General features: G+C 37.5%; 2 protein-coding genes across 3 annotated transcripts in view; both read right to left on the reverse strand.

Annotated features, from left to right (window-relative positions):
- Nucleotides 1–1,873: 1,873 nt before the first annotated feature.
- On the reverse strand, nucleotides 1,874–7,938 carry LOC133536791 (diablo IAP-binding mitochondrial protein-like). The gene is made up of 6 exons (XM_061877342.1): nucleotides 7,789–7,938; nucleotides 3,997–4,132; nucleotides 3,790–3,912; nucleotides 2,989–3,099; nucleotides 2,810–2,906; nucleotides 1,874–2,673 (listed from the first exon to the last, which is right to left on the reverse strand). Exons 1-6 carry the CDS (start codon nucleotides 7,887–7,889, stop codon nucleotides 2,465–2,467), a joined length of 777 nt encoding a protein of 258 aa, XP_061733326.1. The 5' UTR covers nucleotides 7,890–7,938; the 3' UTR covers nucleotides 1,874–2,464.
- Nucleotides 7,939–15,306: 7,368 nt separating this feature from the next.
- LOC133537357 (diablo IAP-binding mitochondrial protein-like) overlaps nucleotides 15,307–15,340 on the reverse strand; it is a 3,991-nt gene continuing 3,957 nt past the window's right edge. Inside the window, exon 5 of one of the 2 annotated variants that reach the window (XM_061878380.1) lies at nucleotides 15,307–15,340. This exon is cut by the window's right edge and continues 662 nt beyond it. The gene's annotated coding sequence lies outside the window, so the exon portion shown is untranslated. The other variant, XM_061878379.1, reaches the window with a different exon arrangement.

The raw sequence follows: 15,340 nt of genomic DNA on the forward strand, positions 1-15,340 counted from the left end.
GATCCTGCTGAAACCCTATGAATTGAATAAATAGAGAATCCTTTTAAGTCGGGAAAAAAATCGTTTTTGAATCGAGAATCGTGTTGAATTGAAAAAAAAAAAATTGATTTTGAATCGAATTGTGACCCCAAGAATCGATATTGAATCGAATCGTCGGACACCCAAAGATTCGCAGCCCTAGAAAGTATATTAATGTATTTTGTTGCAATAGTGGATAATAATAAAGTTTAAAAAAAAAACTATTTATTGCAGTACTTATATATTTTTCGGTTAAATGGTAAACGGGTGTACTTGTATTGCGCTTTTCTACCTTCAAGGTACTCAAAGCGCTTTGACACTACTTCCAGATTCACCCATTCACACACTGATGGAGGGAGCAGCCATGCAAGGCGCTAACCAGCACCCATCAGGAGCAATGTTGAAGTGTCTTGCTCAGGACACAACGGACGTGACGAGGTTGGTACTAGGTGGGGATTGAACCAGGGACTCTTGGGTTGCACACGGCCACTCTCACAACTGCGCCACACCGTCCAGAAAGAACAAATTTAGTAAGAAAAGATAAGGTACTTTATTGACGCTTATTATCGTGTTTTACGGACTATAGAGCACACTGATATATTAGCCGCTCCAACTAAATTTTCGGGGAAAAAATATTTTTCAATATATTGGCCACACAGAACTATTAGCTCCAGATATATACACTGCAACATGAGTTATTGACACAGGAAGATAAATGATTAATGACATACCTTAATTGTTTCCAAACAGTGTCCGTAACATGGCAGTAAAATGGATGATCAAAGAAAACAGAAGTCATCATCATGGACCCACTAGCTGCTGAAGCTCGCTCTCCAATCAGCTAAACAGAACCAATAACTCCACGGTGACGTTTTGGTTAATTTGCTGAGGAATTTTTAAAACTGAAACAATACAAAAAGAATGCCGTAAGTTAAAAATACTAACACAGATGCTCATAAACTTGTTAGCATATTAGCTATAACTAACGACGCTAACGTCATTAGATTACGAAACCACGTACAAATATGCATGAAAACAGTCATATAGACATCACACTGGACGGTTTAATAATAGAAAGTGTGAATTGTTTTAGTTATATTGTAAAACTTACAAACGTTGCTTAGAGTGACGAATGAAGAATCCATACACGTATAACATTATGGACAGCTAAAAGACTGAACGATACTCCGGTTGGAGAAAAAAGAAGGACACTGCAGCTTGTTTTTACTTTGAGAACTTTCTTTATTGTCCCAGCAAAGAAAAATATAAAAATTAGCCCCAGTATCTTAGAAGCTGCAGGTTTCAATGTGTTGAAAAAAAGTAGCAGCTCATAGCCTGGAATTTACGGTATTTCCAGGCGTTCGCGGGCCATTTAAAATTATGTGGCAGTCCAGGTATGGTCCCCGCGCCTTGAGTTTGACACTTGTGCTGCAGGCTAAAGATTAAGATGAAAGATGTGATGACAGCTGGAGTGAGGAACAGCCGAGACAATATGGCTCATTTGCAATGAAAGGAAAGGCGGTCTAGTGAAAGAGATTGGAAAATACAAACAAGTAAAGTAAAACACTCAGGCTGCCATAATCTTTCTTGAAATGAACACGTGTCTTCCAAGAGTGTTTAGGAGGCACTTTCAGTAAAATCATGTTTCCCTGATCACAGGAAACATTGTGTTCCCAAATCTTGAGCAAAACGTTGTGTATTATTTTTAGACTATAAAGTTATGCATCGTTTTTAAACCTTGTTTTGGTAAACCTAAAAAGGACTTTCTGCTTTATTTTTAGCACCACTTTAAAAGCTGCCACTTGGCCTTGAAACTTCCCTTTCTTAGAGGGTGATGCAAAAGGACACAACAATAAACAATGTGCTTTTGCTTTTATTAGGTTTTGGGAAAAAAACAATACAACAATCTGATCACAGTAAATACGCATTAGACTGAGCTGCACCCTCAATAGTATTTTCTTCCATAAGGCAAACAAGTATTCAGTGCTCTGACATACAAAGTCCAGGTTTATACTCAACACGACCTGTTTGTCCTCGCCAATAAACACACTAATGGAAATTTCCCTTATGTGTCCATGACCAATTATGCAAATAAGATGATGATGTCATCTATTCACCGCCTCGCAACCCAGTTTCACAGATAGATTGCAGTCCTGTGTGAAACAACACTGCTTTTCAAGGCCAGGACGTCAACACAATTTGATTGTATGTTTGATTGTATGCTACTTAACTGATTCCTCCAGTCCCTGGTGTAATGTGAAAGACTGTTGATTTGCACGTTTATCCAGATTTGCACCAAAATGCATTGCTTCCTCCCTTAACATAACCTCTGTAGCAGATATATTAATTGACATCCTTGGCATTAATTCAGCAGACCAACAATCTGCAGATATAATTCTGTTGACGCGTTTAATCAATTCAAGGAGTTTCGTGGGTCGTGTGTGCTTTAGTCTTCTCTGAGGTAAGCCTCGGGTATGTCTTCCTCAGTGTTGCTCTTCTCCAGCATGGCGGCGTGCTTAGTCACCGCCTCCACCTCCAGCACCTTTGCCTCGGCCAACTTCTTATCCGCGTCCTTTGAGACTTTCTGTATCGCGTCCACTTGGGATCGTGCCACTTGGATGTTGTTCTGCATGGTGATGGATGCGTGCTCGGCCCCTGCAAGTACATACGTATGTCACTGTGGACACAGGTGGGCGCGGTTGTGTCCGTCATCCCAGTTTCGCACATAAATCCATCCAAATGTTCTGTTTGGAAAGTCGTATCACTTCGGAATGCACACACAAACACACACCTGAAGTGTAAGCCGCCTCCGCTGCAGTTTCACACAACTTGAGCGCACTGACCCAGGATGCCTCGAAACGCTTGCATTCGTCTTCACTGTCGTTGACCTATCACAGTAGAGAATAAACTATTTTCTTCGGGGTGGGGGTGACAGTCGTACCAACAAACTGAACATTAACATCGACTCACCTTTGCTCGCTGGCCAATCATCACCTGCCAGATGGAGTCCTCCTCCGTTTGGCTCAGTTTACCAAGTGAGGCCAGGTAGTGTTTTTGGAGCGCAATGAGCGTGTGCACAGCCTGTCAGCAATCAAGCAGGGTTTAGTCCAGTTCAAAGTGTAAACAAGACCAATGACTTTTTAATATTCATGATTACATTTGGGGTATATGGTCTTGTAGGGGTGCTTAAAAAAAATCGTTTTACATCCGAATCGTGATTTTTATTATTCCAATTCTAAATCGATTCATAATTTTCAATTCAAATTTAATGTTTTTTTTAAATAATAAAAAAATAATTACATTTATTAATTAATGTAAAAAACATTGTAATAATCTGTTTTTAAAAATATATTTTTAAGACCATCTCGAAACTTACCAGCTGCACATACACGCCAGCAGCTAAGAGGCACTTTTGTAACTTGTACTCTGTTGTATTATATATTTTATTATAATTTTTATATGAAATATGTTGTGAGAATCTGGTTGAATTGAGAATCTATTCTGAATCAAATAGTCCGCCCAATAATCGAAATGCAATCGAATCGTGAGAAGGATCACATCTCTACTAGTTGTGCTTTCTACTGAAGAAGAGCAAAAATGTCAGTATGTCATCAAAATCAAAGCTGGAGGTACAATTTTTGATCCATGTTAAGATTCAACTTTTGAGGCATATTTTTCTCGAGTTCTGGATGTACTTCCAAAGTTCACGCTTTCTGGGACATAAGGCAACATTTAGCTTTTTAATCAAACTAGTAGTTCAAGGAAACTCACCTTTGAATACTCCGTCATGGCATCAATGAGCGCTAAAGTGGTCTGAGAGAGGAACGTGCAGCAACTATCCGTAACCAGGGAGGCTGCTCGTCTGATCAGAGAGTCGTGAGAGAGACTTTCAACCTGCAGCACAGAACCAATATTGCCACTCATACGGCAAACAAGTCCCAAAGGGGGGACATGCTGAAACACACCTGTCACTCTTACCTGAGTGAAGGGTACGGCGGACAGAAGGCCGCCACCCACAGCCAGAGAGGTGCCGCTTCTGCACACAATGTTTGTCCATCTTCCTACTTTGTGTCCAGTGGGTTTGCTGATCCTGCACAATGTGCGAGCATTGCTCCTGCAAGAAAAGGTTAGATTAAACTGTGAGGCTTTTAAACTGTAGTGTAAATTAGGGCTGGGCGTTATATCGATATACTTGATATATCGCGGATTTGTCTCTGTGCGATAAAGAAAATTACTATATAGGGAAATTCCAGTATACGTTCATACGCAGTTGTTTTTAGCTGCTGGCATTACACTACAGGCTCTTCCCATTCTTTGTCTCTCCTTCTCACAGACAGCAAACGCACCTTCTTACATACGTGCAACGTCATACGCCCTCGCGGAGCAGAGAGGTAGCAGCATGGGTAATGTTAGCTGTGGTGCGAGTGGTAATACGACAGAAAGAAGGTGCAAATCTGGTAAGAAATGAAGGAAGAATTAATTCCCAAGAAAAACAGCAGGGGGTCCATCGTCTGGGAATGTGTCGAACAGACAACCGTAATTTATCAAGTGTGAGGCAAAAGAGTTGCTCCAAAATGTAGCATTACTGCTAATATGTAGCATCATTTGAAAAGTCACCTGCTAGAGCAGTGGTTCTCAAATGGGGATAGTTGAAGGTATGCCAAGGAGTACGTGAAATTTTTTTTTAAATATTCTAAAAATAGCAACAATTCAAAAATCCTTTATAAATATATTTATTGAATAATACTTCAACAAAATATGAATGTAAGTTCATAAACTGTGAAACGAAAAGGAAAGATGCAATATTCAGTGTTGACAGCTAGATTTTTTGTGGACATGTTCCATAAAGACTGATGTTAAAGATTTTTTTTTTGATAGAAGAAATGTTTAGAATTAAGTTCATGAATCCAGATGGATCTCTATTACAATCCCCAAAGAGGGCACTTTAAGTTGATGATTACTTCTATGTGTAGAAATCTTTATTTATAATTGAATCACTAGTTTTTCGTTATTTTTATATATTTTTTTCCATATAGTTCTAAAAAGACCACTACAAATGAGCAATATTTTGCACTGTTATACAATTTAATAAATCAGAAACTGATGGCATAGTTCTGTATTTTACTTCTTTATCTCTTTTTTCAACCAAAAATGCTTTGCTCTGATTCGGGGGTACTTGAATTAAAAAAATGTTCACAGGGGGGACATCACTGAAAAAAGTTTGAGAACCAGGGGACGGCGTGGCGCAGAGGGGAGAGTGGCCGTGCGTAACCCGAGGGTCACTGGTTCAAATCCCACCTAGAACCAACCTCGTCACGTCCGTTGTGTCCTGAGCAAGACACTTCACCCTTGCTCCTGATGGGTGCTGGTTGGCGCCTTGCATGGCAGCTCCCTCCATCAGTGTGTGAATGTGTGTGTGAATGGGTAAATGTGGAAGTAGTGTCAAAGCGCTTTGAGTACCTTGAAGGTAGAAAAGCGCTATACAAGTACAACCCATTTATCATTTATTTAACCACTGTGCTAGAGAATGAAGAGTGATTACTCCGCATTTCCACATCTCCATTCGGTGCCACACCAACAAAATGCTGAGGCAACCATTTCCACATCAACACCGTATGAGAAAAATAGTGAACAACATAAGTAGATAACGTCCGCAGTAACCTACCACGTAGCGATTTGATTTCCTATTATGCAGCTCATTTTTATTTGACAGTAATTCAAATATCTTGTGTGACATCATGCACAAAAGTGCACTTTGTTTGTTTTAAATTATTTTAGTGGTGTTCTGTACAAAAAGGGCACTTTAATTTAGTCTTGTTTTGATAAGTCATCTCAGTGACATCATGCGCAAAAGTGCACTAATAGCTTGTTTTTAAATGTCTTTGACAATCTTGCACTTTCTGTTTTGAAATGACATGAATGTTTGTGCCACTGCTTAAAGGCCTACTGAAATTAGATTTTCTTATTCAAACGGGGATAGCAGGTCCATTCTATGTGTCATACTTGATCATTTCGCGATATTGCCATATTTTTGCTGAAAGGATTTAGTAGACAACATCGACGATAAAGTTCACAACTTTTGGTCCCTAATAAAAAAGCCTTGCCTGTACATGAAGTAGCAGACGATGTGCGCGTGACGTCACGGGTTGTGGAGCTCCTCACATCCTGACATTGTTTACAATCGTAGCCAGCAGCAGCTAGAGCCATTCGGACCGAGAAAGCGACAATTTCCCCATTAATTTGAGCGAGGATGAAAGATTCGTGAATGAGGAAATTTAGAGTGAAGGACTAGAAAAAAATAAAATTAAAAAAAAGGCGATTGCAGTGAGAGCGATTCATATGTTATTAGACTCATTTCCTAGGATAATTCTGGAAAATCCCTTATCTGCCTATTGTTTTAGTGAGATTATACAGTACCTAAAGACGGAGGGGTGTGGCCACGGGTGTGTTGACACCAGAGTCTCTTAGGGAAGTCACGCGCTGCAGCATGACGAAGCTCCGCTGGTGTCTCCGGTAAGACCACAATTTTCTCACCGAAAACTGCCGGTTGACATTTGATCAGATCCATGTTCACTTGATCGCTCTTATCCATAGTAAAGCTTCACATTCAGGAATTTTTAACAAGGAGTGTGTTTGTGTGGCTGAAGGGTAAAAGCTTCCCATCTCTATCTTTCTACTTTGACTTCTCCATTATTAACTGAACAAATTGCAAAAGATTCAGCAACACAGATGTCCAGAATACTGTTTAATTATGCGATTAAAGTAGACTACTTATAGCTTGGATCGGGCTGGAAAATAATGTCCGCTACAACCCGAGACGTCAAACGCACGCGTCATCATACCGCGACGTTTTCAACACGACACTTTGCGGGAAATTTAAAATTGCAATTTAGTAAACCAAAAAGGCCGTATTTGCATGTGTTGCAATGTTAATATTTCATCATTGATATATAAACTATCAGACTGCGTGGTCGGTAGTAGTGGGTTTCAGTAGGCCTTTAATAACTACAATAACTGTAATACAGTTTTGATCAATTGACTTAGTTGTGATTTCCCTCTCTGCATGAAAGTTTAAAATGAGCATATATTATGTAGTATGAAGAAGAATGTTTTAATGTAGACACATAGAATCATCATACTGCTGTGATTATATGTATCAAGTGTTGATTCAAGGCTAAGCAAAATATCGAGATATATATCGTGTATCGTGATATGGCCTAAAAATATCGAGATATTAAAAACAGGCCATATCGCCCAGCCCTTGATTATATGCACTCAAACTACATTGGTAAACGTTACCTTTATAGCAGTGTCAATCAAAAATTGGCTGTTATTTTTGTAAATATTTTGAGATAAGCTCCAGCACCCCCCGCGAATCCGAAAGGAACAAGCGGTAAAAAAAATGGATGGATATGCTAATGCAGCTCTACTCACTTATATTAGCTTGCGCAGGTGTACCTAATATTGGGTCACATAGACATCATTGGCAGCTGACTAGTCTACCTTACTAGTAACAAACTAAAGTAGGGAGACTATGTTTAAAGTTATCATGTACATAAAACGTTGGAAGTGTTCATTATGCTATGGTTTCACTTTTGATTGCGTCAACTTAGGTGGGTCCCACTGACTTCCGGCTTAATTGACGGCAAAATACAAACGCCTAATCAATCGCTTTTTATTCTCAAATCACTAAATTCTTAGTATTTTTGTTTTTAAACGTCGTTGTGGCGATGTAGTAAAACGTCATCTTAATTCAAACTGTCCACCTACCGTAAGAAACGTAGGAAGGCTGTTCCCCTGCCGAGCGCCACCATGTTGGTCCGCCACAATAAAGCCTTCCCCCAACGTTTGCAATCTTTCCTGTTTGACATCTGGTATTTGCTGCCCTCTAGCGATCAAAAAAGTTTCCACAAGACACTACAATTTAACACAGGGGTCACCAACCCTTTTGAAACTAAGAGCTACTACTTGTACTGATTAATGCGAAGGTCTACCAGTTTGATACACACTTAAATAAATTGCCAGAAATATCCAATTTGCTCAATTTACCTTTAATAAATAAATCTAAATATACATATATATATATATATATATATATATATATATATATATATATATATACATATATATATATATATATATATGTATATATATATATATATAAAAAAATATATATATATATATATATATATATATATATATATATATATATATATATATATATATATATATATATATATATATATACACATATATATAAAAAATGGGTATTTCTGTCTGTCATTCCGTCGTACATTTTTTTTCCTTTTACGGAAGGTTTTTGTAGAGAATAAATAATGAAAAAAAAACACTTGATTGAACAATTTGAAAGAGGAGAAAACACGGAAAAAAAGAAAATTAAATTTTGAAACATAGTTTATCATCAATTTCGACGCTTTAAACTTCAAAATTTAACCCCAAAAAATTAAGACAAAAACTAGCTATTTCGAATCTTTTTGAAAAAAAAAAAAAAAAGAATTTATGGAACATCATTATTAATTTTTCCTGATTAAGATCAATTTTAGAATTTTGATGACATGTTTTGAATAGGTTAAAATCTTATCTGCACTTTGTTAGAATATATAACAAATTGGACCAAGCTACATGTCTAACAAAAACAAATCAATATTTCTTCTAGATTTTCCAGAACAAAAGTTTTAATAAAATAAATTCAAAAGACTTTGAAGCAAGATTTAAATTTGATTCTACAGATTTTTTTTTAATTTGCCAGAATATTTTTATTTTATTTTAATCATAATAAGTTTGAAGAAACGTTTCACAAATGTTCTTTGTCGAAAAAACAGAAGCTAAAATGAAGTATTCAATTATAATGTATTTATTATTCTTTACGATAAAAAAATACTTGAACATATGTAACGGTGTAGAAAACAGAATATCCTTATGCTTGATTAAATTATGAATGAAGTGTTGCAACAGCGCCTGTTGCTGGCGAGAAGTGGTATGTACAGTCACCTGTGGGAAGTGCTCAGAACTGTGACGCCTCCAAACTGAGAATCCCGTGACCCAAGTGGACTCACAATCTCACAATTTGCACTGTTTTACAGGACACTGTTATTAAAGAAATTCATAATCCACCTGGTGCCAGTGATATGTTGAAGGGACAGCAGTGTGGAGCTGCATTTTGCCACATACAGTTGTGGACCGTCACACATAGATTTAAATTGTCAGGAAAAAAGAGGGAGGAATTTAAAAGGTAAAAAGGTATATGTGTTTAAAAACCCGAAAATCATTTTTAAGGTTGTATTTTTTCTCTAAAATTGTCTTTCTAAATGTTATAAGAAGCAAAGTAAAAAAATAAATGAATTTATTTAAACAAGTGAAGACCAAGTCTTTAAAAGATTTTCTTGGATTTTCAAATTCTATTTGAGTTTTGTCTCTCTTAGAATTAAAAATGTCGAGCAAAGCGAGACCAGCTTGCTAGTAAATAAATACAATTTAAAAAATAGAGGCAGCTCTCTGGTAAGTGCTGCTATTTGAGCTATTTTTAGAACAGGCCAGCGGGCTACTCAAATGGTCCTTACGGGCTACCTGGTGCCCGCGGGCACCGTGTTAGTGACCCCTGATTTAACATATACAACAACTAAAGCGCTCGATCACTATGGCAGGGGCATCTGTCGTTTCATCCTGGACAATAGTCATGACAAATTTGTGCTTTGTTTTAATAATGTGCTATTTAGATTTACACGGTATGAAAACAAATGTTTAAATTAATTTAACCTTTGCAACCTCATTATTATTATTATTATTCATCCATCCATCCATCCATTTTCTAACGCTTGTCCCGTTTGGGGTCGCGGGGGTGCTGGAGCCTATCTCAGCTGCATTCGGGCGGAAGGCGGAATACACCCTGGACAAGTCGACACCTCATCGCAGGGCCAACACAGATAGACAGACAACATTCTGTCACGCCTGTAAGTTTATGTTTTGGTTTCTGTCAGGTTATGTTTAGTTTTTTGGACATTTAGTCCTGTCTTGGCACTTCCTGGTTTGTTTTCGTCTCCATGCAAACTCATTAGTTTTCACCTGTCATGTCACGTCCCTGTCCTCAGCCTCACACCTGTTTTCACTAATTATCATAGCTACTTAAGTCACTCTTTTTCTTGTCTTCATTCTGGGATCTTCACACGCACACTCCCTACCCATGCTTTTCCAACCTTCATGTCCTTGAACACCTCGCTATCCATGCCCCATTTTTCGCTCCAAGTAAGTTTTTGTATTTATGCCTCAGTGCTAGTATTGTTTTGTTTATGCCACTGCTAGTGTCTTTTGTTTCGTTTGTATATAGTCATGCCATCGTGCTGTTTAAGTTTATAGTTCATTGTCTTTCATGCCATCAAGCAAGTGTTTTTGTTTCCCCTGTTTTGTATATATTAAATAAATAAAAGATGTACTCACACTCACGCCTGGCCCGTGTTAATCATCCTCTGCGTCGAAGAAACAACTTTAATCCAAGCCTAGTTATGACACACACGAGGGCCATTTATTAGTTATTTTTTATTTTTTCTTGTATTGTGTGGTTATAATTAAATGTTTTTACTTGTAATTGTATTGAGTTTGTGGACCCCAGGAAGAGTAGTGGGTTGTTGTGGCAACCAGCTAACGGGGATCCTTAATAAAAATCAAATCATCCATCCATCTTCTTCCGCTTATCCGAGGTCGGGTCGCGGGGGCAGCAGCCTAAGCAGGAAAGCCCAGACTTCCCTCTCCTCAGCCACTTTGTCTAGCTCTTCCCGGGGGATCCCCAGACGTTCCCAGACCAGCCGGGAGACGTAGTCTTCCCAAGGTGTCCTGGGTCTTCCCCGTGGCTTTCTACCGGTTGGACGTGCCCTATACACCTCCCTCGGGAGGCGTTCGGGTGGCATCCTGACCAGGTGCCCGAATCACCTCATCTGGCTCCTCTCGATGTGGAGGAGTAGCGGCTTTGCTTTGGGTTCCTCCCGGATGACAGAGCTTCTCACCCTATCTCTAAGGGAGAGCCCCGCCACCCGGCGGAGGAAACTCGTTTTGGCCGCTTGTACCCGTGATCTTATCCTTTCGGTCATGACCCTAAGCTCATGACCATAGGTGAGGATGGGAACGTAGATCGACCGGTAAATTGAGAGCTTTGCCTTCCGGCTCAGCTCCTTTTTCACCACAACGGATCGGTACAACGTGCGCATTACTGAGGACGCCGCACCGATTCGCCTGTCAATCTCACAATACACTCTTCCCTCACTCGTGAACAAGACTCCTAGGTACTTGAATCAAATCAAATTTAAAAAAAGTATACTATTGGCTGAGTTAAATAAATAAATGGATAGATAGACAGATAGATAGTTTAGTTTATTAAGGATCCCCATTAGTCTACACCGCAGTGGAGACTATTCTTCCTGGGGTCCAGATAGATAGATGGATGGATAGATAGATAGATAATACTTTATTGATCAGGAAAATAAAACATTTAATTAGAACTTCACTTTAAAAACGCTTTCTACCTTGAACAACCAAAAAGCTGTGAAAACTATGATGCTGTGTTCCAAATTTGGATTATTTATAGACCTTGTGCTTTATACTTTACGTATATATATATATATATATATATATATATATATGTATATATATATATATATATATATATATATATATATATATATATATATATATATATAGGTGTGGGAAAAATCACAAGACTACTTCATGAAGTAGTCTTGTGATTTTTCCCACACCTACATATTGCGCTCTACCACGGTATCGAGCACTATTCTCTGCATAATCCAATCAAGACGTATATATATATATATATATATATATATATATATATATATATATATATATTATTGTATTTTAACTTCTATATTGAGTTTAGAACCTCCCGGTGCTGTTTTGTACTGTTTCTGTACTTATTTTGTTTATTTATTTGCTTGTATGCTGTTTCATATTGTAAATAAAGGTTTATTAACAAAAAAAACAAAAAACAAATATGTTGCATCTATTAAGGGCACATTTTCAATTAATCTAAGAGCAATTTTATTGTGTACCTATGTGGTTTTGGTTCGTCTATTTGGTTACATGATAGGGACAATATGTAAATGACTGCTGCCGGTATTATGCCGATGCAAACTACAAGCACACCGAATATTTTTTAAATCAATGACAAACAAAACGGAACATAGATACAACGTGACATAACACAGTTATGTCGTAATGTTTATTTTATTTCAGTGGCCTTGTGGTTAGAGTGTCCGCCCTGAGATCGGTAGGTCGTGAGTTCAAACCCCGACCGAGTCATACCAAAGACTACAAAAATCGGACCCGTTACTTCCCTGCCTGGCACTCAGAAACAAGGGTTAGAATTGTGGGTTAAATTACCAAAATGATTCCTGAGCACGGCCACTGCTGCTGCTCACTGCTCCCCTCACCTCCCTGGGAGTGGAACAAGGGGATGTGTTAATGCAGAGAGTAATTTCACCACACCTAGTGTGTGTGTGTGTGTGTGTGTGTGTGTGTGTGTGTGTGTTTGTGTGTGTGTGAGACTATCAGTGGTACTTTAACTTTATCTATTGTGTTTCTTGTATTATGTTTCATGTATGCATGTGTGCATCCTATATTTATGTGTAGCAATACACAAGATGCTTTATGAATTCAAATATTGCATCATCACTGTCACCCGATTCATTCTGTGGATGCGTATTAGGCAACACAAACAACAAAAACATCAACAGTCTTTGGATCATTAATGATGCAATTTGGCTGGTAAATATTTGCAGTGGGTTTAATTATTTATGCTCGAGGCACAGGTGAGCATCACATGACATCATTACATCTAAGCAAAACAAGCCGCAACTTAACTCAACAGAGAATTGTTTGAATAATACATGACCACTTTTTGACCTTTAATGGGTTCCTTGGGAGTATTTTACATAGGAGAATAGCGCAAGTTGGGATCACTTTGGACCCCAAATCCACGTGGACGACTTTAGATAGCTGTCATCAACACAATAGTTCTCATCAAGTCTCTCTTAGCTGCTGCTAATGGCTCTTAAAGCAAACATTTAAAACCAAAAAAAAAGCATCCAGCACCAGTACTAAATCTTAACTCTTCATTAGGTACTCCTACAACAGGGGTCAGCAACCCAAAATGTTGAAGGAACCACTTTGCACCAAAAATACAAAAATAGCCGCAAAAACTCAAAAGCCTTATATAAGTGTTATAATGGAGGCAATACACATAAGTGTCTATATTAGCCATATTAGCCTACTATCAAAATAACTATGTGTCGCAGGCTGACACAGATCTTCGTTAACAGAAATGCTGAAATGTAATATTTATTCTACACATTTTTACAATATTGGAAAACCTTAGTAAAAACAGAGGCTTCCTAGAGTGTCAGATAACTGTGGAAATGACTGGCTTAGAATGGCTAACAGTATAGATGTGCGTGTCCGAAAAAATGGGAGCCAGTCTTCTAATGGATTTATTACAATCTTTGCAAGGTGGGTAACGTTTGCTGTGGTCTGGAACAATATGGCACACAATTCATTGATTGAGCTTTTTATTTGTAGATTGTACAGTACAGTACATATTCCGTACAATTGACCACTAAATGGTAACACCAGAATAAGTTTTTCAACTTGTTTAAGTCGGGGTTCACGTTAATCAGTTCAACTAACAGAAATGCAGCCAATAATACATACAGATAATGTGTCATGAAACAAATATAAATTAAGAACGGAGAAGACATAAGGAAATTAAATTAGCTCAAATATACATACAAACGAGACCTAATAATGCAATATGTACATACATCCAGTCCAAATAACATGTTAGCATAGATCAGCTTGCAGTCATGCACTGACCAAATAGGCCTGATTAGCACTCCACACAAGCCAATAATTTTCCTGAAGGAACTCTCCTGAAGGAATCAATAAAGTACTATCTATCTATCTATAACATCAACAAAGCTCACCTTTGTGCATTCACGGAACAGCATAAAACATTTGGTGGACAAAATGAGACAAAGGAGAGGTATAAAACACGTCTTTCTGTGGCAGAATCAGTGAAATTTGTACTTGTAAACAAACTACAGTTAGTTCAGTGACCGCACAAATTAGTAGGACAAAACGGCGCTCGCCAAATACTCTGATCAGTGAAACATGTTTAACATAAACAATGGGATTGGTAACAATTAAGAAGGTGTGGGTCATGTTGGTGCCTCTAAAGAAACCGTATTAAAACTAAAAATATATTGACCCCCATCTTTTTCTATTTTTGTAAATGTTTAAAAAAAAAAACTAGGGCGGCTCTAGAGCCGCGGGTTGCAGACCACCGTTCTACACAATCGAAAGCAGTGTTTGTGGTCTGTATGTGCGCTCAGTTGTTATAAACTTTTCCCCCACTTGCGGCAGTAATGACAATATCAAACAAACAGAAGAAGTTTGGAGCGAAAGTCAAAGAGACGTTTCTTAAGCGCAAAAATTATGACTGACGTGGTGAAGCTTTATTTTCTTTTGCACTTAAATTATATTGAAAGTTTGTTTAAGAAACATACTATTATGAATTTGGTTTGAATCTGGTGTTATTAGTAATGCGTAATATGTAATTTTATTTTTCATCACTTTTTTTTTTTTTTTTCTTTGTCATGAAAAAGGGAGGTTTTGTCATGAAAAAGAGAGTTTTTTGTTGGTGCACTAATTTTATCTTGTGTTTTTCATGTTGATTTAATAAAAAAAAAAAAATAAAAAAAAATGTTTTTAAAAAATAAAAATTAATAAAAAATTATTCTGCGGCCCAGTACCAATCGAGCCCGGTGGTTGGGGACCACTGATCTAAAGGCTGTCATTGAAGGTGATGTTTTCGACCTTTGAACTCTCTACCAGAGCGAAGCATTAGCTAGGTATTTTTTTTATAAGTTTTTCAACAAATCTTACAAATATGTATCCGAAATTGAGATTTTTTTTTTTTTTTAAGTTAGGCACTATTTTCTTCACAATGATTCACCGGTGCACACAATAATAATCCTAATAATGGTATCGAACAGTATAGGTATGCATATGTAAATAATAATGTACAATAATAACGATGTTGAAAATTAATGTAAAATATTACAAATATAATTGAATGTAATCTAATTAAAGCTGTTTTTAACTTCCCCAAGCATTGATTCATGTCAAGTACATAATGCAAATGATGTAAAAAAAAAACAACAACAAAAAGTTTGAATACAATTATGACGAGGCAAACAATACATTAAAAAAGTAGTAATTTATTTAAAGAAAACTTTCT

The sequence above is a fragment of the Nerophis ophidion genome, linkage group LG18, assembly GCF_033978795.1.
Source record: "Nerophis ophidion isolate RoL-2023_Sa linkage group LG18, RoL_Noph_v1.0, whole genome shotgun sequence".
NCBI lineage: Eukaryota > Metazoa > Chordata > Actinopteri > Syngnathiformes > Syngnathidae > Nerophis > Nerophis ophidion.